Source organism: Taudactylus pleione, unplaced genomic scaffold (assembly GCF_031769625.1).
Source record: "Taudactylus pleione unplaced genomic scaffold, aTauple2 ptg000070l, whole genome shotgun sequence".
Classification (NCBI taxonomy): Eukaryota; Metazoa; Chordata; class Amphibia; order Anura; family Myobatrachidae; genus Taudactylus; species Taudactylus pleione.
In genome coordinates this window covers 14117028-14142907 of record NW_028284472.1, presented here as the reverse complement: position 1 = coordinate 14142907, position 25880 = coordinate 14117028, and the positions used below count along the sequence as shown (strand labels likewise).

General features: G+C 46.9%; 2 protein-coding genes across 4 annotated transcripts in view; one reads left to right on the top strand and one right to left on the bottom strand.

Moving 5' to 3' along the window:
• The window catches only part of ANKRD66 (ankyrin repeat domain 66), a 48053-nt gene extending 44238 nt beyond the window's left edge, over positions 1-3815 (bottom strand). The window contains exon 1 of the mRNA XM_088467271.1: positions 3731-3815. The gene's annotated coding sequence lies outside the window, so the exon portion shown is untranslated. The remainder of the gene's footprint in view (positions 1-3730) is intronic.
• PLA2G7 (phospholipase A2 group VII) overlaps positions 3540-25880 on the top strand; it is a 58970-nt gene continuing 36629 nt past the window's right edge. The window contains exons 1-3 of one of the 3 annotated variants that reach the window (XM_088467267.1): positions 13157-13178; positions 24096-24186; positions 25397-25513. In XM_088467267.1, the coding sequence (XP_088323393.1) occupies positions 24181-24186; positions 25397-25513 (123 nt within the window). In that variant the 5' untranslated portion in view covers positions 13157-13178; positions 24096-24180. Of the gene's footprint in view, positions 3622-13156; positions 13179-24095; positions 24187-25396; positions 25514-25880 lie in introns of those variants that run through there. The other 2 variants (XM_088467268.1, XM_088467269.1) reach the window with 2 other exon arrangements.

Genomic DNA, 25880 nt, shown 5'->3' with positions numbered 1-25880 from the left:
TTTATATGGCTGGGGCAGTACTGATTCCTGGGGCACTGAGTGCTGTAAGGCAAAGTCAGAGAGAGCCTGACTGAGCTGTGCTAATCCGGCGCAATTTCTCTGTCTGAACATGGCATCCTGTGTCGGCACTACTGTGTCTTTAGATGCAGTCCGTGCCAGCGACTCACCCGCGTCTGCCTAGCCACTGCCATTACCTCTTGGATGCTCCAGCACTTTCTTAAACTTAACATGTCTAAGACAGAGCTGATAATCTTTCCAAACTCCCAAATTAACTCACCTTTCACAATTTCACTATCTATTGATAGCACCACCATCTACACTGGCTCCCCTTACCCTACAGGACCCAATTCAAACTCCTCACTCTTACTGTACTAACAAAACCCTCACCCAATCCTCTGCCATTTACATCTTGGATCTAATCTCCCTTTACACTCTATGCCAGTGGTTCTCAAACTCGGTCCTCAGGACTCCACACAGTTCACGTTTTGCAGGTCACCCAGCAGGTGCATAGGTGTAATCATTACTCACTGACACATTTTAAAAGGACCACAGGTGGAGCTAATTATTTCACTTGATTCAGTGTGGAGACATGGAAAACATGCACTGTTTGGGGTCCTGAGGACCGAGTTTGAGAACCTGTGCTCTATGCTGTCTGTCCACACAACTGATTTACTTCCTCCCACTCTGTCCTCCAAGACTTTGGCCCTGATTCAGAGCTGGTCGCTATTTGCGGTCGTTCGTTCAAAAAAAAGGGGTGGTTATTCAAATGAACCGTTCGCTCATTGCGGTCTGTTCACGCCTCCATGTCTGAACGAGCGAACAAAACATGCGGACGTTTATTTGAAAAATATGCCCCCTGGCCGCTCGCATCATACGTCATGTCCACTATTTATTAGATTAATCGAGTACATCGAACAGCGTATGAACTGCTCGCTATTCTTGTAGCTGGTTTTTCCTACCGCTATATTGCGAGCAGTTCTGACTATAAAACAACCAAGTGACATGGTCAATGACGCTGCTGTATTAATTATGCACACCCATAAAACGCCCGTTTTGACCTTTAAGCACGCCTGACTTACCGCATCTGTAGGCAGTGCTGCGCATGCGCTGGTTTTACAGATGTAACAGCGCATGCGCAGCACTGTTTCCAGATGCGATAAGGTAGTGTAGAGAGGGAAAAGTATCTATTTCCCGAAAAGCTGTCATCGCAAAAATGACAGCTTTTCGGAATAGATACTTATGGAGAGGTGGAATGATGAATTCCACCTATAATTAGCTAGAACTCCATGAGAGTTCTAGCTAATTATCTCCAGAGAATTTTTATGTTTAATGAATAGGCCCCATAGTCTTTAGCTGCTAGAGAAACAGACATTTAATACTTAGAGCGCTTTACACTATCAATCTTGACTCTCGCCGGACATCCCTTGTATAGCAAGGGGGCCAGCATAAGCCCTTTTTCAACAGCCCACTTTCCGCCAGGGCTTAGGAGTTCTGGAGTCTTCTGGCTTGACCCGGTATCTTCTATCTTCCTTTTGCCGCCTCTTCCGGTCTTCTGCCTTCTGGTGTCTTTGATCGTCCGAATCACCTCTTTTGTGTCTCCTGCGCATCTTCAGGAGTTCTACCATGCTTATCCCCCCCTCCGCCGTTGTACTGACTTTGCGATGCGCCAAATTTTAAAAACGGCTCCTATGTGGGCTCTGGGACCCAGTGCTTGATCCCAGTGCCGGACACAGATGTGTCCCAATCTCTACACATGTCCGGACTCCGGGCAGTCTGACAGAGTAATCTCAGTAGGGTGGTGACCCTAGGCGTTTCCCTTTGGAGCTGGGTTACCCTATGCCCAAGGCCTGGTTTCCAGAGTCAGTTTTTGGTGCTGAATGCATAGTGTTAGCTGCTACTGCGAGGGGGGTATTCTGTCCAGGGGTTAAGATGGAAACACTACACTATAAGGGTCTGATTCAGTCACCTGCTGCTGCCACTGCTTTAGCGTCTTTTGTCGTAGCTGCCTCTGCTGTACAAATGTGCCTCTGACTGTGTAAGGACTGAGACACCCAATGCGGGCATCTGAAGACGTTGAAATACAGCTTGGTGCGTCTTTAGATGCAACTTTTGGTCACACCATCAAAACTTACACCAACTCTGTGAGTATGGCTTCCAATGTGAGCGATTAAGCGTCTGGGTTCGCAACCACAACATGCCTGCGACACTCTCATAACATGCCCGGAAGATGGACCATCTACATATGGACGTGGACCATCCTCGTCACCATGACAGTTGATGCTAGTTCCAAGTGGGCAGAAGAACCTCTGACATCACAACCATGTGATCCGCGATGGCAGGAGGAGGGGAAAGGCCGGTGAGCAAGCAGTTTTACTATCCATAGTGGCTTCGCTCGCCACTATGCCCGAAGCGTGGCGAGCGAAGCGAGCCTGCAAGGGTACACTTTGGGTCCCATGTTCTGAACCTTGCTCCTCCCCCTGCCATCGCGGGTCACATGGTTATGATGTCAGCGGTCCTTCAGCTCGCTTCAATTTAGATCTAACTGTGGGCCTGGTTCATTACGGTACGCAGTATTGCGAACGCATGCAGTTGAACTGCCATAGTATGCTAATCCATTGCGATCGCATTGCAAACTCAGCACAACATAAGGACGCCCACTTTACATTGCACAAATCCATATTGCTTAGCAGAATAGCAAAACCATCGGTACAATCGAGTACCAGCCTCACGCACACTTGCACACGCTCTGACCTTACTCAGAAATTGCTAACAACCACACACGCCATGAGACCTCAGACTGCACGTGGCATCGCAGTGGATAATTGATGCACATCCCTGCAATGCCGTGCATACGCACTGGTACGCCTGTGTTTTCCCAAACCCCCCCCCCGTCACCACCCACAAACGGTGCTTAATTTGCGAGGGGTCAATTTGCAGTCCCGATCGCAATAGCTAGTTCGCGCATGTGCACTGCGATGTATACGCATGCACAGTACACAACAATCGACCGACTGCGTGCGTATTAATAACTGCGTTCTTTGCTGAATCAGGCCCTGTATCTGTAAATACCCAGCATGTGGGAATTACAGGCAGCATCACAGGCCGGCTCTCTGTATCGCAGACCGGCTCAGTGTTAATGTGGGCGTCCTGAGCTCTAGGCCACATATTTCAGCCCCACTCCTTCACAGTGGAATTTGACTATTGAAATAAATACATCCCAGCTTATAGATCACGGCACAGGGCGCAACTTGTTCTAAAAGCAAAGTAACAATCTTTTCTGGATGAGCTGTGTGATGGAAACGTCACTCACATCTACATGACATGACACACACAGTGTATTGCGCAGGCCCTCGCTGGGGTGTTGTATATTGTGTGTGTGTCAGTACACTGCGTTACAACACAGCTCTGTGTCAGGTCAGGATAGAATGAGAAAGGAAGACTCCGGGTACAGCTCCTCCCCATCTGCCACGAACATAGATCAGGAAAGAACTTTGGTCACCTCCCCTAGACTGACAAAGCAATAAGCAAACACTGCAGCAGTTATACTGAGTCAGGCTGTGGACACAGTGTAAGAGGGGAGCAGAGCAGGAACCAGCACTGGATGGGAGCTCCAGCTGAGAGGTGAGTCTGTCTACTGCCAACCTGGCTGGCATGCCTGGCACAGCACATAATGCATTTATAAATTTTATTTGCCTGCTACAGCCTGGCTGCCAGCCATCAGTATACTTACTGTCACTCAGTCAGCAGAAATGGGGCAGAGTTTTCAGTGATCAGATGGAAACAGATTTCCAGGAATTGTGGATTTGGCAACGTCCCTGTTTTCTAAGACTAACCAGGCGCTGCAACGGTGCTCGATACAGTACGGGGGAGATTTGTCAAACTGTGGAGAAGTTACTCATAGCAACCAATCAGCGGGGGAGATTTATCAAACTGTGGACCAATCGGCTTCTAACTGTCATTCTTCTAGCACAGCCTGTAAAATGACAGAAGCTGATTGGTTGGTGTCCAACTTGACCTCTTCCACCAGGTACACAATGCTCTGCTCCTAGACGTCCCACTTATTTTATGATTACAGTCACCTGTGTTGAATTAACTTATTGAAGAGAAGAGAGTTTTTAACACAGATGACTACAATCGTAAATTGAGTGGGAAGTCCAGGAGCAGATAACTTTGTACTTTGTACCTACTATGTACCTGGTGGAAGGGGTCACGTTGGAGGCTTTGTAATGCTGGGTGCACACTGGCAGATACAGTCAGGTGCATAAATATTGGGACATTAACAGAATTTTCATATTTTGGCCTCTATTCACCACCACAATGGCTTTGAAATGAAACAAACAAGATGGGCTTTAACTTCAGACTTTCAGTTTTAATTTGAGAGTAATTACATCCAAATCAGGTGAACAGTGTAGGAATTACAAAGGTTTCTATATGTGCCTCCCACTTTTTAAGGGGCCAAAAGTAATGGGACTATCAACTCAAAAGCTACTTCATGGACAGGTGTGGGCTATTCCCTCATTATTTCATTATCAATTAAGCAGGTAAAAGGTCTGGAGTAGATTCTAGGTGTGACATTTGCATTTGGAATCAGTTGCTGTCGACTCTCAATATGAGAACCAAAGAGCTGTCACTATCAGTGAAGCAAGCCATCATTAGGCTGAAAAATCAAAACAAACCCATCAGAGAGATAGCAAAAACATTAGGTGTGGCCAAATCAACTGTTTGGAATATTCTTAAAAAGAAAGAACGCACCGGAGAGCTCAGCAACACCAAAAGACCCGGAAGACCAAGGAAAACAACTGTAGTGGATGACAGAAGAATTATTTCCCTGGTGAAGAAAAACCCCTTCGCAACAGTTGGCCAAATCAAGAACACTCTCCAGGAGGTAGGTGTATATGTGTCAAAGTCAACAATCAAGAGAAGACTTCACAAGAGTGAATATAGAGGGTTCACCACAAGATGTAAACCATTGGTGAGCCACAAAAACAGGAAGACCAGATTAGAGTTTGCCAAACAACATCTAAAAAAGCCATTACAGTTCTGGAACAACATCCTATGGACAGATGAGACAAAGATCAACTTGTACCAGAGTGATGGGAAGAGAAGAGTATGGAGAAGGAAAGGAACTGCTCATGATCCAAAACATACCACCTCATCAATGAAGCATGGTAGTGGTAGTGTCATGGCGTGGGCATGTATGGCTGCCAATGGAACTGGATCCCCTGTATTTATTGATGATGTGACTGCTGACGAAAGCAGCAGAATGAATTCTGAAGTGTTTCGGGCAATATTATTTGCTCATATTCCGTCAAATGCTTCAGAACTCATTGGACGGCGCTTCACAGTGCAGATGGACAATGACCCAAAGCATACTGCAAAAGCAACCAAAGAGTTTTTTGAGGCTAAAAAGTGGAATGTTATGCAATGGCCAAGTCAATCCCCTGACCTGAATCCAATTGAGCATGCATTTCACTTGATGAAGACAAAACAGAAGGGAAAATGCCCCAAGAACAAGCAGGAACTGAAGACATTTGCAGTAGAGGCCTGGCAGAGCATCACCAGGGATGAAACCCAGTGTCTGGTGATGTCTATGCATTCCAGCCTTCAGGACTGTAATTACCTGCAAAGGATTTGAAACAAAGTATTAAAAAGTGAAAGTTAGATTTAGGATTGTTTAGTTTGTCCCATTACTTTTGGTCCCTTAAAAAGTGGGAGGCACGTATAGAAACCGTTGTAATTCCTACACCGTTCACCTGATTTGTATGTAATTACCCTCAAATTAAATCTGAAAGTCTGCAGTGAAAGCACATCTTGTTTGTTTCATTTCAAAGCCATTGTGGTGGTGAATAGAGGCCAAAATCTGAAAATTCTGTCAATGTCCCAATATTTATGCACCTGACTGTATATTGGCCGATCAATTGACCGGCCAATATATCTTGTGTGCGTCGACCAGTGCGTACCAGCGATATGTCTGTGAACGACGTCATTCACAGACATATTGCGTTGGCTCTGCTGCACTGCAGATATATTGGGGCATCGTGCTGTGTTGACGGGCGCTCAGCCGACCGCCCATACACTTGCATCGGAGGCCACGGGGAGCGGGGCGCAACACACCCTCGGCCAGCGGGACCTGTGGCCAGAAGACAGATGATGGTTGGTCAGACTGGGTGGGAGCACTGCTACATTGTATCCTGATCATGTGCATTACTTACATCATTTTGCTTGAGATATATTATGGTCTAAGGGCCGGATTCCGAGATTTACACTAATGCAATCGCAACTGAGATATCTTACGGTTCACAATTGCAAAAATATGCTAATGTCTTCCAAAGCTTCCCCGAGCATAGGGACGCCCACTGCTGCCCTCTCATATACGTCCCACAACATGCAGTAGTGTAACCATCGGGAACATCGACGCACATCGGGCAGTCACGCAGCTCCTGAGTGAAGTCTGACCTGTCTCAAACACTGCGTGTCTCCTGACACCTGAGAGCATTCATGCTGCACAGGAGATCGCAATGGCTGATTTATGCAAACCCATTAAATGCAGTTTAAACGGTTAGACACACCTGCCTTTCCTTATCTAGCCTCGTTACCTCCCCCCACCGCTGATTATCTGACACTCACTTTATGAGTGAATCCTCTGTGCGAGCGTAATCGCAAACCAATCGCTGCGCATGCGCAGTACAGGTTTCACGCATGCGCAATGGCTAAAAATTTCTCAATCTGCGTAAATATCCTCCTCAAACAAGAAGCATAGCCAGGTCCGGACTGGTCCACCAAGCCCTGGAATTCCTCGGAAAGTGGGTTCCCCTCTCTCGAAGATACCCTAGGGCTAGGATGAAGATTGGGGCTATTCCTTGCACCCTTGTGGCGGAATGCCACACAATTGTATATTTGCTCTGATTTGTGAGTAATAATGAGTAAAGTCTCTTTACTGTAATAAATGGTCATTTGTGCTGTCGGACATCGCAGAGAATTGCATTGCCCACTTAGAGTGCAGTGCATCCATCGCAAAAATAATTTGCTATGTTGTAAAGGAGGTTGTAGTAATTTTGCTTGTCCTTTGAGATTGGCACGGCTCTGTTTACCCTGGAAATCATTCAGAAGTTTCTCACTGTGCGTTGCCATATTTCTATTGGTTTCCATCCCACAGTCAGTAATGAAGGGATAGGCATCTAAATCCCGACGGCTATGTTTAGCCCGACGCCGAAATCCCAACGCCCGGCATCCCGAACGAAGGTAAGCCGGGGCTAGTTATTAGCCGCGAGGGGGGGGTTTAGAGTGCAGGGGGGCTAGGTTTAGGCACCCCCGAGGGGGACTTAGGGTTAGGCACCACCAGGGGGGAGGTTCGGGTTAGGCACCCCTAAGGGAGTGTTAGGGGGAAAGAGGGGAGGGGAGTACTTATGAGCTCTAGTTGGAAATGTCTTTGTTCTGCCTTCCACTGTCGGTATTTAGTCCGCCGGCATTAGATCCGGCGGCATTACATACCGATTCCTTTTAAATTCTTCTTAGTCGCCCACTACTCTCCATTTGCAGGATCCCTGGGTTTTCCCAAGGGTCTAACAGTCTGAAACTTCACTCACTCTATCATTCACACCTGGCCTGTTTGTAACAAACTGAGCGGGTACTGTGGTATAATGTGAACTGGGGTTTCTGTGTGGCATAATGTGAACTGGGGGTTCTGTGCGGCATAATGTGTACTGGGGCACTACAGTGCGTTACACATTTGTGGTGCTGGGAGTAGTTACACATTATATTTTTTAATAACATCGCCAGCATATCACATTGACCATTATTTTAGCAGGGGCCTCTACAAATGAGTTGCCCTGGGGCTCCCACAAACCTTAAACCGGCCCTGGATACAGGCTTATGGAGTGCTGTAGTGCGTCCTATTCTCTTTCTGCCCCATCACTGCTGCTTCTACTTGCCTTAGAGAGTCACCCTATTCTCTACTTTCCCCTTATCGCCCTTAGCTTGCCTTTGGTTGTATCATTGTGTTACACAGTAGTTCTCCTATGTATTTATGTACTGCTGGGTGCAGCTTGTGGCACCCTATAAATAAACTGTAACACAGGTAGGTCACCAAAATGACAGGTGGGCAGAAGTTGGTAAATCTGGCAGCATGGCATCCCCGGTGTTGCTATGGGAGATGCGGCTGCCGACGGGAAAGGAGGGACAGCAGCGGGTATTGGAGATATCTGCTGTGGTCTCTCCTCCATACATGGGGGGGGTGGTACTAAATATTTGCACGGTTACCCCCCCAAAACCAGGTGTTTTCGGGGAATAAGCCACAAATATTTAATGATAAATGGGCCCCTTTAAAATGCTGCTGATGTAATGTTAGGGAGCAGCATCAGGGTTGCATAAGGGTGGATTTATCTTGTACAATAGAAGGTGCTATGACGTATTTTTAGTTACTCTCTAAAACTAAATTCCATCCTTTGTGATATGTCACTGGAACTACAAGAAATGTAACCTGAAATAGATGTAAGGGCTTGGCTTGTTACGCATTGTTTTTCCAGCTTTCCTGGTTATTAGAAAGTTCTGAGTCACATTTCCAGAACTGAACCCAGAGCCTTTGTTTATAATAGGAACTCCATGTCCATCTGCTGAGTGGGGGTCTGCTGTTCCATGGCCAGGAGCCGTGCAGGAGCAGACCATTAGTCATGAGGTGAGGGATTGCCCTATCTCTAGTTAGCACTCCAAGTTACAGACTGTTGTGTATGTTAAAATGATCAGTTTGACAATCAAATAAGAGACACAAATATTTACTAACTTCAGCGTGTTAGATATGATAATGTACAAGGGTGAGTCTAAAATGATCCGCACTCTGGCTGTAGAATTAATTTTAATCCAAGACAAATGCATTATTTCTCGACATAATCTCCCTGCTTTTCAATACACTTTGTCCATCTGTCAACAAGCTTTCATATTCCCTCATTGAAAAATGTTTCAGGCTGAGCAGCGAGCTACGAATGCACCGCTGTCTTCACCCCTTCATCAGTCTGTCGTGGATTATTGCATAGGCAGAGCCACGGCTGATTTGCAAATGATTTGCAACATAACCCGCTGTCACTCGTCTATCCAACAGAATCAGTTCACGTGCACGCTCATCACTCGTGGACGGGCGTCCGGCTCCTTCTTCATGGCTGACACTTGTGCGACCTTCTTTGAACTCCTCTATCCATTCATACACACTTCTTCGCGACAAAACACTTTCTCCATACTGTGCACAAAGTCTTCGATAAATATCGGCACCAGACATTCCCTCAGACCACGAAAAACGAATCACTGCACCCTGCTCTTCTTTCGTGCAAATCACAAGTGGGGCAGCCATGTTTTTCCTGCGCTCCAGTCACAAATGAACTGATGGAACACGTTCAAACCTGCACAGCAGAGACCGGGGAGACAGCGACCTAGTACGGAAAGCGTTGATAAGACAGTGCGACCAACAGAAGTTTTAATATAACTGGAGTACGGATAATTTTTGACTCACCCTCTTATTACATAGTAATTGGCATTTTGCCTTTTCCATACATTATTTTACAATCTTCCTAGTGTAGCACTTATTACTGACCTCAGTAACCTTTTATGTATCTGCCACTTTATATTTGGGTCACATATCGCACTATACAGCACCAGAACAAATGGAGCCTGATTGTGATTTGGATGCTTCAGCGTCCGCATGTGCAGATCGGTGTCTGCGATAATGATCGGAGTGCGTCCTAATGATTGACATGCTGCAGCCATTAAGGGGTGGGGAAGGGGCAGCGACGGCCGGCGACCCAGTACATGGGGGGGTTTTGTCCCCGTTTCTGGGCATTCGGAGTCCAGTGGCTGCATCCTCGGACACAGCGTCACTGGCCATGGCAGCATGAAATACACAGCCTAAGGGTTACTCAGAGGACCGATGTTCATGCAGTTCATCCGATACTGCGTCTACGGATGCAGCATCTGATCAGAGAAGCCGGCCTGGCAGTGGGCATCTTAGTACTTAAGACGCCTCGTGGGGCATTGGAATACAAAGGTGCAGAGGTTGTGCTACAGCGTACATCTCAGAATCAGGCCCTGGAATCGCAACCAGTTCAGCGACACGCCCGCAACGCTCCCATAACACGCCAATAAGACGGAAGATCTCAATCCGTCTGTATAGCCACCTCCCAGTCACTGCCCAGGAACACCCAGAACATTCTCATGATACTGCATATACCCTGTGTCTCCATTGCTACTGTGAGTCTGTGAGCGCCAAGGGACCCATGCACATTTTTAGCGAATTAGACGCATACACAGTAGAAAGTAAATGCTCGACTGCATAAACACTGCCATTGCGCCCGACTCAGTAACAGACCCCTCGCCTACTGATAGGGCTGCAGCGGTACTCTAAATATAAAAGTACAGTTTTCCTCAGTTAATGCTCATTATGTCTGTGCTAATTGGTGTTCTGTCTGCTGTGTATTTGCTATTTTCCTCACCTGCTTGCGATACTTTACTTTGAGTGTCGCAATGCGCTCACCTCTCAGGCAGATGCACTAAGCCTTTGACAGTGATAAAGTGGAGAGAGATAAAGTACCAACCAATCAGCTCCTGTCACTTTACAGGCTGTTTGAAAAATGACAGGAGCTGATTGGCTGGTACTTTATCTCCGTCCACCTTATCACATTCCAAGGCTTAGTACATCTAGCCCATTGTGACTGTTATAGCTGTGGCACTATTCACTTTTAGTTTTAAGATGACAACAATGCAATATCAAAAGGCCATTTAGAACTGAGGGCCTGATTCAGACCCGCTCGCGAGCGGGTCGATGTTTGGCCACTGCGCATGCGCGAGACCCGGCTAGCGACGGGCGCTCCGTCGCTCCGGGTCTCGCACCAAAAGGGGGCGGCTGTCGATGTTGATCGACAGCTCGCCCCGTTTTGGAGGCATGGCGTGGGGGTGGCTTCACAAACGGAGGCGTCCCTAAGAGAACGCCTGCCGTTTATGGGCAGCCCCACTGACATCACCAGTGATGTCAGAGGGAGAGCTTCCGGCTCTATTAGAGCCGGAAGCTCTCTGGGGCTTGCGGTCATGAGACCCTACCACAAGGGTCTCGTCGCAAGCCCGATGGTTGCGATGGTCTTAACCATCGCGACCATCATCATGGCCGCTCGCAATAGCTATGCGAGCGGCCAGGAGGCCGATCCAAAAAAATAAATAGCCCGGCCCTGATTCTGAGCGAGCGCTCTGTCATAGCATCCGGCTCATCCTGGCCGCTCGCAATAGCCGTGGGGGCTCACCCACAGCTATGCGAGCGGCCGGGAGGCCACTCAGAAAAAAAAAAAAACGCCCTGATTCAGAGCAAGCCCTCTTTCAGAACGTCCGTCTCTGAATCAGGCCCTGAGGCAATAATTGTAAAGGATAGTTACATTAAGGGCTCCGTTTATTACTGATTATTACTGATACTTATTGCCAGCAGCATACTTAGTTTAGTATCACAGTGATACAAATGAATATGTCGTCGGCATTTAACATTACTTAACCCTCCGGGAAAGTCTCGCGGTGCCCTGTGTCCTCATCTTCAGCAGTCTGATTGTGACCTCATGGACTTTCAGTTTTTCTTTGTGCTGAAACAGGTGACGCAGCATTTAAAACATCTACTGTCAGGTTATCTGTGTGACCACACTTTGGTCATGTCCAAAGTGAAGCACGAATGCAGAGTGGTTAGCATTGCTGGCTCACAACTCATGGGTCTGATTCTGATTATTTGTGTGTATATGTTCTCACCATGTTTGCAGAAGTTTCCTCTGGGGACTCCGGTTTTCACCCACAGCCACTAAAACAAATCAGATTGGTAGGTTATTTGGTTTTTGTATAATAGGAAATTTAGACTGTAACGTCCAAAGAGATAAGGACTGATGTGGATTAATCCTAGGTGCCAACCTTTTGAAAATGTCCTCTGGAAGAGCAGACGCAGGTAGGAAATGCAGAGTGGGGCACACAGGGCGGGACTAAGCTTGGAAATGCGGGCAAAACTCGGACGCATTTCCATATGTACCAAGCTCCAGAATGGAAAACATTCCAGAGCATGGAGTCGCTGGATGGCGTTACCCAATAGATGCCTGTGGGCTTCTATTCACAATTGTCCTGGGAGGGATCCAATCGGATCCCTCCCAGTGTCCCCCGCTGCTGAACGCAATGTTCTGCACATGCGCAGAGGGATTTCTGGGTATCAGGAGAGCTGTCCTTTGTGATTTTAATCGCATTTCTAAGTACATAATTAACGTGGGTATGTACCCAATAAATGGCGGGATGTGTCACATCATGGATGCGACACCATCCTGCCCATGGTGCGGTATATCACGTTATTGTGGCCCTACTGCAAATTGCAGCATTGAGTAGAGGGCCATGATGTCGTAATGTAACAGAAATTATGTCACAAGCCCCTGGCACAGACACGTCACTGGGGAAGTTAGGGTATCTGTGAGGCTCACCTACTCTCCTGAAACCTGTGACTCTCCGGGATATCCCGGACGAGTAGACAGGTCTGGGATTAATGCACAGAAAAGCAATTTAGCGACTACCTCACTCTCTGCAATAATGTAAAGTGCTATGAGTCCTACTGTAAGTCCTATTATATAAGTCCTATATAAGGAAGCATTATTGTTATAATAATCCATACAACCATCCCATAATTTATCTTGGCTGGTAGATGAATTACCCACCTGCTGTCCTGTAATAAACTGGGTGCATTATGTAGTTTGCACAAATAGCAAAATAAGCAGCACTGTAAATGAGAGATTCCCAGATCCCTGAGTACATCCTGCATGCTGGAAAAATATTACAGTGCCATGGTATGCATTATTATATAACTGAATTTCCTAATACATTATTATAACTGGCTTAGTTGTGCAATGAATGCATTACCTGCCTGTCTTGCTTTGCAAGTTTATTGTCTAATCTGTCATACAGTGTCTGCCAGTCACTAAAGGGTATTCGTGACACTGTTTCCATTCAGCATTGTCTTATCAGATACTGTGGTTTTGGTTTGTAGTGTAGCTTCTGCTGCAATGAGATATGTTCTGTAATACACAGAAAGCTGCTGCCTATCTATCTCCCTCAGTCCCCCACACACTTCCCAGGACCTCCCCCCGGCTTAGTCTGACCCAGCACAGCACAGGAAGCTGGTCTGCACAGGAAAGGTAATACTGACAGGCCCTGGCCGCGGCTACCATGGTAACGTTACTGTGCCTGTCCAAGATAGTAACCGGAACGCCGGACCGGCTTCCTGCAGCCACCTCCTCAGCTGTGGAGATCTGTAACAGATTGTCTGCAGTGTATAGTATACAGCAGCACATAGCTGGGGATCCCTGCTCCTTGCTCAGCTGAAACCATGCAACATAGTATATAGGGTGCAGCTGGATACAGGACAAGGCAACATAGTATATGGGGTGCAGCTGGATACAGGACAAGGCAACATAGTATATGGGGTGCAGCTGGATACAGGACAAGGCAACATAGTATATAGGGTGCAGCTAGATACAGGACAAGGCAACATAGTATATGGGGTGCAGCTGGATACAGGACAAGGCAACATAGTATATAGGGTGCAGCTGGATACAGGACAAGGCAACATAGTATATGGGGCGCAGTTGGATACAGGACAAGGCACCATAGTATATAGGGTGCAGCTGGATACAGGACAAGGCAACATAGTATATAGGGTGCAGCTGGATACAGGACAAGGCAACATAGTATATGGGGTGCAGCTGGATACAGGACAAGGCAACATAGTATATGGGGTGCAGCTGGATACAGGACAAGGCAACATAGTATATAGGGTGCAGCTAGATACAGGACAAGGCAACATAGTATATGGGGTGCAGCTGGATACAGGACAAGGCAACATAGTATATAGGGTGCAGCTGGATACAGGACAAGGCAACATAGTATATGGGGCGCAGTTGGATACAGGACAAGGCACCATAGTATATAGGGTGCAGCTGGATACAGGACAAGGCAACATAGTATATAGGGTGCAGCTGGATACAGGACAAGGCAACATAGTATATGGGGTGCAGCTGGATACAGGACAAGGCAACATAGTATATAGGGTGCAGCTGGATACAGGATAAGGCAACATGGTATATGGGGTGCAGCTGGATACAGGACAAAGCAACATGGTATATGGGGTGCAGCTGGATACAGGATAAGGCAACATAGTATATGGGGTGCAGCTGGATACAGGATAAGGCAACATGGTATATGGAGTGCAGCTGGATACAGGACAAGGCAACATGGTATATGGGGTGCAGCTGGATACAGGACAAGGCAACATGGTATATAGGGTGCAGCTGGATACAGGACAAGGCAACATGGTATATGGGGTGCAGCTGAATACTGGACAAAGCAACATAGTATATGGGGTGCAGCTGGATACAGGACAAGGCAACATAGTATATGGGGTGCAGCTGGATACAAGACAAGGCAACATAGTATACGGGGTGCAGCTGGATACAGGAAAAGGCAACATAGTATACGGGATGCAGCTGGATACAGGACAAGGCAACATAGTACTGTATATGGGGTGCAGCTGGATACAGGACAAGGCAACATAGTATATGGGGTGCAGCTGGATACAAGAAAAGGCAACATAGTATATGGGGTGCAGCTGGATACAGGACAAGGCAACATAGTATATGGGGTGCAGCTGGATACAGGACAAGGCAACATGGTATATGGGGTGCAGCTGGATACAGGACAAGGCAACATAGTATATGGGATGCAGCTGGATACAGGACAAGGCAACATAGTATATGGGATGCAGCTGGATACAGGACAAGGCAACATAGTATATGGGGTGCAGCTGGATACAGGACAAGGCAACATAGTATATGGGGTGCAGCTGGATACAGGACAAGGCAACATAGTATATGGGGTGCAGCTCGATACAGGACAAGGCAACATACTATATGTGGTGCAGCTGGATACAGGACAAAGCAACATAGTATATGGGGTGCAGCTGGATACAGGACAAGGCAACATAGTATATAGGGTGCAGCTGGATACAGGACAAGGCAACATAGTATACGGGGTGCAGCTGGATACAGGAAAAGGCAACATAGTATATGGGATGCAGCTGGATACAGGACAAGGCAACATAGTACTGTATATGGGGTGCAGCTGGATACAGGACAAGGCAACACAGTATATGGGGTGCAGCTGGATACAAGAAAAGGCAACATAGTATATGGGGTGCAGCTGGATACAGGACAAGGCAACATAGTATATAGGGTGCAGCTGGATACAGGACAAGGCAACATAGTATATGGGGCGCAGTTGGATACAGGACAAGGCACCATAGTATATAGGGTGCAGCTGGATACAGGACAAGGCAACATAGTATATAGGGTGCAGCTGGATACAGGACAAGGCAACATAGTATATGGGGTGCAGCTGGATACAGGACAAGGCAACATAGTATATAGGGTGCAGCTAGATACAGGACAAGGCAACATAGTATATGGGGTGCAGCTGGATACAGGACAAGGCAACATAGTATATAGGGTGCAGCTGGATACAGGACAAGGCAACATAGTATATGGGGCGCAGTTGGATACAGGACAAGGCACCATAGTATATAGGGTGCAGCTGGATACAGGACAAGGCAACATAGTATATAGGGTGCAGCTGGATACAGGACAAGGCAACATAGTATATGGGGTGCAGCTGGATACAGGACAAGGCAACATAGTATATGGGGTGCAGCTGGATACAGGACAAGGCAACATAGTATATAGGGTGCAGCTAGATACAGGACAAGGCAACATAGTATATGGGGTGCAGCTGGATACAGGACAAGGCAACATAGTATATAGGGTGCAGCTGGATACAGGACAAGGCAACATAGTATATGGGGCGCAGTTGGATACAGGACAAGGCACCATAGTATATAGGGTGCAGCTGGATACAGGACAAGGCAACATAGTATATAGGGTGCAGCTGGATACAGGACAAGGCAACATAGTATATGGGGTGCAGCTGGATACAGGACAAGGCAACATAGTATATAGGGTGCAGCTGGATACAGGATAAGGCAACATGGTATATGGGGTGCAGCTGGATACAGGACAAAGCAACATGGTATATGGGGTGCAGCTGGATACAGGATAAGGTAACATAGTATATGGGGTGCAGCTGGATACAGGATAAGGCAACATGGTATATGGAGTGCAGCTGGATACAGGACAAGGCAACATGGTATATGGGGTGCAGCTGGATACAGGACAAGGCAACATGGTATATAGGGTGCAGCTGGATACAGGACAAGGCAACATGGTATATGGGGTGCAGCTGAATACTGGACAAAGCAACATAGTATATGGGGTGCAGCTGGATACAGGACAAGGCAACATAGTATACGGGGTGCAGCTGGATACAAGACAAGGCAACATAGTATACGGGGTGCAGCTGGATACAGGAAAAGGCAACATAGTATACGGGATGCAGCTGGATACAGGACAAGGCAACATAGTACTGTATATGGGGTGCAGCTGGATACAGGACAAGGCAACATAGTATATGGGGTGCAGCTGGATACAAGAAAAGGCAACATAGTATATGGGGTGCAGCTGGATACAGGACAAGGCAACATAGTATATGGGGTGCAGCTGGATACAGGACAAGGCAACATGGTATATGGGGTGCAGCTGGATACAGGACAAGGCAACATAGTATATGGGATGCAGCTGGATACAGGACAAGGCAACATAGTATATGGGATGCAGCTGGATACAGGACAAGGCAACATAGTATATGGGGTGCAGCTGGATACAGGACAAGGCAACATAGTATATGGGGTGCAGCTGGATACAGGACAAGGCAACATAGTATATGGGGTGCAGCTCGATACAGGACAAGGCAACATACTATATGTGGTGCAGCTGGATACAGGACACAGCAACATAGTATATGGGGTGCAGCTGGATACAGGACAAGGCAACATAGTATATAGGGTGCAGCTGGATACAGGACAAGGCAACATAGTATACGGGGTGCAGCTGGATACAGGAAAAGGCAACATAGTATATGGGATGCAGCTGGATACAGGACAAGGCAACATAGTACTGTATATGGGGTGCAGCTGGATACAGGACAAGGCAACACAGTATATGGGGTGCAGCTGGATACAAGAAAAGGCAACATAGTATATGGGGTGCAGCTGGATACAGGACAAGGCAACATAGTATATAGGGTGCAGCTGGATACAGGACAAGGCAACATAGTATATGGGGCGCAGTTGGATACAGGACAAGGCACCATAGTATATAGGGTGCAGCTGGATACAGGACAAGGCAACATAGTATATAGGGTGCAGCTGGATACAGGACAAGGCAACATAGTATATGGGGTGCAGCTGGATACAGGACAAGGCAACATAGTATATAGGGTGCAGCTGGATACAGGATAAGGCAACATGGTATATGGGGTGCAGCTGGATACAGGACAAAGCAACATGGTATATGGGGTGCAGCTGGATACAGGATAAGGCAACATAGTATATGGGGTGCAGCTGGATACAGGATAAGGCAACATGGTATATGGAGTGCAGCTGGATACAGGACAAGGCAACATGGTATATGGGGTGCAGCTGGATACAGGACAAGGCAACATGGTATATAGGGTGCAGCTGGATACAGGACAAGGCAACATAGTATATGGGGTGCAGCTGAATACTGGACAAAGCAACATAGTATATGGGGTGCAGCTGGATACAGGACAAGGCAACATAGTATACGGGGTGCAGCTGGATACAAGACAAGGCAACATAGTATACGGGGTGCAGCTGGATACAGGAAAAGGCAACATAGTATACGGGATGCAGCTGGATACAGGACAAGGCAACATAGTACTGTATATGGGGTGCAGCTGGATACAGGACAAGGCAACATAGTATATGGGGTGCAGCTGGATACAAGAAAAGGCAACATAGTATATGGGGTGCAGCTGGATACAGGACAAGGCAACATAGTATATGGGGTGCAGCTGGATACAGGACAAGGCAACATGGTATATGGGGTGCAGCTGGATACAGGACAAGGCAACATAGTATATGGGATGCAGCTGGATACAGGACAAGGCAACATAGTATATGGGATGCAGCTGGATACAGGACAAGGCAACATAGTATATGGGGTGCAGCTGGATACAGGACAAGGCAACATAGTATATGGGGTGCAGCTGGATACAGGACAAGGCAACATAGTATATGGGGTGCAGCTGGATACAGGACAAGGCAACATAGTATATAGGGTGCAGCTAGATACAGGACAAGGCAACATAGTATATGGGGTGCAGCTGGATACAGGACAAGGCAACATAGTATATAGGGTGCAGCTGGATACAGGACAAGGCAACATAGTATATGGGGCGCAGTTGGATACAGGACAAGGCACCATAGTATATGGGGTGCAGCTGGATACAGGACAAGGCAACATAGTATATAGGGTGCAGCTGGATACAGGACAAGGCAACATAGTATATGGGGTGCAGCTGGATACAGGACAAGGCAACATAGTATATAGGGTGCAGCTGGATACAGGATAAGGCAACATGGTATATGGGGTGCAGCTGGATACAGGACAAAGCAACATGGTATATGGGGTGCAGCTGGATACAGGATAAGGCAACATAGTATATGGGGTGCAGCTGGATACAGGATAAGGCAACATGGTATATGGAGTGCAGCTGGATACAGGACAAGGCAACATGGTATATGGGGTGCAGCTGGATACAGGACAAGGCAACATGGTATATAGGGTGCAGCTGGATACAGGACAAGGCAACATGGTATATGGGGTGCAGCTGAATACTGGACAAAGCAACATAGTATATGGGGTGCAGCTGGATACAGGACAAGGCAACATAGTATACGGGGTGCAGCTGGATACAAGACAAGGCAACATAGTATACGGGGTGCAGCTGGATACAGGAAAAGGCAACATAGTATACGGGATGCAGCTGGATACAGGACAAGGCAACATAGTACTGTATATGGGGTGCAGCTGGATACAGGACAAGGCAACATAGTATATGGGGTGCAGCTGGATACAAGAAAAGGCAACATAGTATATGGGGTGCAGCTGGATACAGGACAAGGCAACATAGTATATGGGGTGCAGCTGGATACAGGACAAGGCAACATGGTATATGGGGTGCAGCTGGATACAGGACAAGGCAACATAGTATATGGGATGCAGCTGGATACAGGACAAGGCAACATAGTATATGGGATGCAGCTGGATACAGGACAAGGCAACATAGTATATGGGGTGCAGCTGGATACAGGACAAGGCAACATAGTATATGGGGTGCAGCTGGATACAGGACAAGGCAACATAGTATATGGGGTGCAGCTCGATACAGGACAAGGCAACATACTATATGTGGTGCAGCTGGATACAGGACAAAGCAACATAGTATATGGGGTGCAGCTGGATACAGGACAAGGCAACATAGTATATAGGGTGCAGCTGGATACAGGACAAGGCAACATAGTATACGGGGTGCAGCTGGATACAGGAAAAGGCAACATAGTATATGGGATGCAGCTGGATACAGGACAAGGCAACATAGTACTGTATATGGGGTGCAGCTGGATACAGGACAAGGCAACACAGTATATGGGGTGCAGCTGGATACAAGAAAAGGCAACATAGTATATGGGGTGCAGCTGGATACAGGACAAGGCAACATAGTACTGTATATGGGGTGCAGCTGGATACAGGACAAGGCAACATAGTATATGGGGTGCAGCTGGATACAGGACAAGGCAACATAGTACTGTATATGGGGTGCAGCTGGATACAGGACAAGGCAACATAGTACTGTATATGGGGTGCAGATGGATACAGGACAAGGCAACATAGTATATGGGGTGCAGCTGGATACAGGACAAGGCAACATAGTATACGGGGTGCAGCTGGATACAGGACAAGGCAACATGGTATATGGGGTGCAGCTGGATACAGGACAAGGCAACATGGTATATGGGGTGCAGCTGGATACAGGACAAGGCAACCTAGTACTGTATATGGGGTGCAGCTGGATACAGGACAAGGCAACATAGTATATGGGGTGCAGCTGGATACAGGATAAGGCAACATAGTATATGGGGGGCAGCTGGATACAGGACAAGGCAACATGATATATGGGGTGCAGCTGGATACAGGACAAGGCAACATAGTATATGGGATGCAGCTGGATACAGGACAAGGCAACATAGTACTGTATATGGGGTGCAGCTGGATACAGGACAAGGCAACATAGTATATGGGATGCAGCTGGATACAGGACAAGGCAACATGGTATATGGGGGGCAGCTGGATACAGGACAAGGCAGCATGGTATATGAGGTGCAGCTGGATACAGGACAAGGCAACATAGTATACGGGGTGCAGCTGGATACAGGAAAAGGCAACATAGTATATGGGATGCAGCTGGATACAGGACAAGGCAACATAGTACTGTATATGGGGTGCAGCTGGATACAGGACAAGGCAACACAGTATATGGGGTGCAGCTGGATACAAGAAAAGGCAACATAGTATATGGGATGCAGCTGGATACAGGACAAGGCAACATAGTACTGTATATGGGGTGCAGCTGGATACAGGACAAGGCAACATAGTATATGGGGTGCAGCTGGATACAGGACAAGGCAACATAGTACTGTATATGGGGTGCAGCTGGATACAGGACAAGGCAACATAGTACTGTATATGGGGTGCAGCTGGATACAGGACAAGGCAACATAGTATATGGGGTGCAGCTGGATACAGGACAAGGCAACATAGTATACGGGGTGCAGCTGGATACAGGACAAGGCAACATAGTATATGGGATGCAGCTGGATACAGGACAAGGCAACATGGTATACGGGGTGCAGCTGGATACAGGACAAGGCAACATAGTATACGGGGTGCAGCTGGATACAGGACAAGGCAACATAGTATATGGGATGCAGCTGGATACAGGACAAGGCAACATAGTACTGTATATGGGGTGCAGCTGGATACAGGACAAGGCAACATAGTATATGGGGTGCAGCTGGATACAAGAAAAGGCAACATAGTATATAGGGTGCAGCTGGATACAGGACAAGGCAACATAGTATATGGGGTGCAGCTGGATACAGGATAAGGCAACATAGTATATGGGGGGCAGCTGGATACAAGAAAAGGCAGCATAGTATATGGGGTGCAGCTGGATACAGGACAAGGCAACATAGTATATGGGGTGCAGCTGGATACAGGACAAGGCAACATAGTATATAGGGTGCAGCTGGATACAGGACAAGGCAACATAGTATATAGGGTGCAGCTGGATACAGGACAAGGCAACATAGTATATGGGGTGCAGCTGGATACAGGACAAGGCAACATAGTATACGGGGTGCAGCTGGATACAAGACAAGGCAACATAGTATACGGGGTGCAGCTGGATACAGGAAAAGGCAACATAGTATACGGGATGCAGCTGGATACAGGACAAGGCAACATAGTACTGTATATGGGGTGCAGCTGGATACAGGACAAGGCAACATAGTATATGGGGTGCAGCTGGATACAAGAAAAGGCAACATAGTATATGGGGTGCAGCTGGATACAGGACAAGGCAACATAGTATATGGGGTGCAGCTGGATACAGGACAAGGCAACATGGTATATGGGGTGCAGCTGGATACAGGACAAGGCAACATAGTATATGGGATGCAGCTGGATACAGGACAAGGCAACATAGTATATGGGATGCAGCTGGATACAGGACAAGGCAACATAGTATATGGGGTGCAGCTGGATACAGGACAAGGCAACATAGTATATGGGGTGCAGCTGGATACAGGACAAGGCAACATAGTATATGGGGTGCAGCTCGATACAGGACAAGGCAACATACTATATGTGGTGCAGCTGGATACAGGACAAAGCAACATAGTATATGGGGTGCAGCTGGATACAGGACAAGGCAACATAGTATATAGGGTGCAGCTGGATACAGGACAAGGCAACATAGTATACGGGGTGCAGCTGGATACAGGAAAAGGCAACATAGTATATGGGATGCAGCTGGATACAGGACAAGGCAACATAGTACTGTATATGGGGTGCAGCTGGATACAGGACAAGGCAACACAGTATATGGGGTGCAGCTGGATACAAGAAAAGGCAACATAGTATATGGGGTGCAGCTGGATACAGGACAAGGCAACATAGTACTGTATATGGGGTGCAGATGGATACAGGACAAGGCAACATAGTATATGGGGTGCAGCTGGATACAGGACAAGGCAACATAGTATACGGGGTGCAGCTGGATACAGGACAAGGCAACATGGTATATGGGGTGCAGCTGGATACAGGACAAGGCAACATGGTATATGGGGTGCAGCTGGATACAGGACAAGGCAACCTAGTACTGTATATGGGGTGCAGCTGGATACAGGACAAGGCAACATAGTATATGGGGTGCAGCTGGATACAGGATAAGGCAACATAGTATATGGGGGGCAGCTGGATACAGGACAAGGCAACATGATATATGGGGTGCAGCTGGATACAGGACAAGGCAACATAGTATATGGGATGCAGCTGGATACAGGACAAGGCAACATAGTACTGTATATGGGGTGCAGCTGGATACAGGACAAGGCAACATAGTATATGGGATGCAGCTGGATACAGGACAAGGCAACATGGTATATGGGGGGCAGCTGGATACAGGACAAGGCAGCATGGTATATGAGGTGCAGCTGGATACAGGACAAGGCAACATAGTATACGGGGTGCAGCTGGATACAGGAAAAGGCAACATAGTATATGGGATGCAGCTGGATACAGGACAAGGCAACATAGTACTGTATATGGGGTGCAGCTGGATACAGGACAAGGCAACACAGTATATGGGGTGCAGCTGGATACAAGAAAAGGCAACATAGTATATGGGATGCAGCTGGATACAGGACAAGGCAACATAGTACTGTATATGGGGTGCAGCTGGATACAGGACAAGGCAACATAGTATATGGGGTGCAGCTGGATACAGGACAAGGCAACATAGTACTGTATATGGGGTGCAGCTGGATACAGGACAAGGCAACATAGTACTGTATATGGGGTGCAGCTGGATACAGGACAAGGCAACATAGTATATGGGGTGCAGCTGGATACAGGACAAGGCAACATAGTACTGTATATGGGGTGCAGCTGGATACAGGACAAGGCAACATAGTACTGTATATGGGGTGCAGCTGGATACAGGACAAGGCAACATAGTATATGGGGTGCAGCTGGATACAGGACAAGGCAACATAGTATACGGGGTGCAGCTGGATACAGGACAAGGCAACATAGTATATGGGATGCAGCTGGATACAGGACAAGGCAACATGGTATATGGGGTGCAGCTGGATACAGGACAAGGCAACATAGTATACGGGGTGCAGCTGGATACAGGACAAGGCAACATAGTATATGGGATGCAGCTGGATACAGGACAAGGCAACATAGTACTGTATATGGGGTGCAGCTGGATACAGGACAAGGCAACATAGTATATGGGGTGCAGCTGGATACAAGAAAAGGCAACATAGTATATAGGATGCAGCTGGATACAGGACAAGGCAACATAGTATATGGGGTGCAGCTGGATACAGGATAAGGCAACATAGTATATGGGGGGCAGCTGGATACAAGAAAAGGCAGCATAGTATATGGGGTGCAGCTGGATACAGGACAAGGCAACATAGTATATGGGGTGCAGCTGGATACAGGACAAGGCAACATAGTATATGGGGTGCAGCTGGATACAGGACAAGGCAACATAGTATATAGGGTGCAGCTGGATACAGGACAAGGCAACATAGTATATAGGGTGCAGCTGGATACAGGACAAGGCAACATAGTATATGGGGTGCAGCTGGATACAGGACAAGGCAACATAGTGTATAGGGTGCAGCTGAACAGAGTATTTCTTTATTTACAATTAATGACAACAGCGGAATGTTACGATTAGTCTTTTTTGGTGATAAAAATGTAATATATATTTTTCTATGTTTACAGATATAGTAAACATTTCCATATAAAAAATAGTAAATCTAGTGTCTGCGGCTCGGTGATCCTGATCAGTGTAACACACAGAGAGCTAATGGAGGTGAGCACACAGCCCCTGCTTCCCATGTCGTTTGCAGATACAGCTTTTTCTGCTGTTCAGCTGTGAAATGTGTTTTGTGTGAATGCACAAAAGACTCCGCTCTTTATACATTGCCTGATTGTGTTGGGAGTCTATAATGTTCCCTCTGGCAAAGCACATTTCCATTTATTGAGGCTAGTTTCAGCTGTCTAGCGGTCATCTAGCCCACAGAGATGTACATTTTCCTGTTCTGATAGTTCCAGGTGATGCCTCATAATTGTAAGATCACACATTGCTTCTATCGGGTTTATAATAATATTGTATTACCATAGGCATCAACCTAACCAGTATTACCTTGTATTACCATAGGCAGCAACCTAACCAGTATCTCTCTCCAAGCTTTAATAAATCTCCCCTTATATGTCTGAGGTTTGGCAAATAATTACGTATTCTTTTCTAACCATCTGTGTATTCTGCCATTAGTGAGGGGTTCTGATACCTGGTTCTGGGCAAGGAATGCTGTAAGAACTCCCCACTTGGCATAGAAATCTTTGTAGGAGATTCAACCTGCAGATAAAAAAATGCTGCCTTGCAAAACTTCCTAATTACCCTACATGCATGGACGTGTTTTTGTTTAACAGTATTATTATAAGAGAGAATCAGCGTAAACACTTGTATATGGCATTACCTGGTAACATACATCTCCTGCGGTTACACATAATAAAATGTATTATAAGTGGATTATCAGAGCTCAGCCTCCTAACTATTATGTCCTGTTCACCAGTTGTGTGTGGGCCGCATTCTAATAATGAGTGATTGCAAATAAATAGGAATAGCACAGTATGTAATTCCTTGGAATTTTTTAATTGCACATTTGGACGGACAGACAGACCACCGAGAGACTGGACAGACATGTAAGGTGTTTTTTTTTTTCCTCTGGAACAATTCGAAACAACAGCCAGACAGAGGCACATAAAATTATATATACTGTACCTCAACTCTAATTCTTCTATGCTACAGTAGGGTATATGATGCCAGGTGTATGTCCCAGGCTGAGATTGCTGCAACTCCTATGGCAGAAAGCCCCTATAATGAGAGTGAATTGGGTATAAACTGGGCACCAAGATCTCTATGATCAGAGGACCTTTAGGATGGTTTTCAATACTTTAATAAAAACAAAATGCATTGACGTTGTAATGGCTCCAGATCATACTGACTTCCTGCATTCCAGGATCCTCTCTTGTCCGGGACGGACCTGTGTATGAACAGATATACTAGACTGGGGGAAGAGTCTGATTGGATGGCTCATGTCCAACGGTTGTTCAGTCTTAACCGAATCCTGCAATGGGTAAACCCTTATATACCTTGTCTCTGCTACTAACATCTATATGTATTGCAGCTGCCTTAATACACTGATCCTATTTCTCAAAATTCCTCACCCTAATTAGTGCTCCCACTAACATATCGCCATTACCTTAAGGCTGCATGTTGAGGTATTTGGTGTCCCGTCACCTGAATGGTGTTTTGTCCTTAGAAAATGGTGACTACGTCTTCCTAGGTGAGGCATGCGTGAGAAAAACATTGCTAGTGGCCCTGATTCAGAGATGTACGCTAATGCCATCGCAGCTGCAATCTCATACACAGCTGCTGTGGAAAAATATGGTAATGTCGCAGGCACCGAGGAATGTATTGCAAATCCAAGCCTCTGCGTGCAA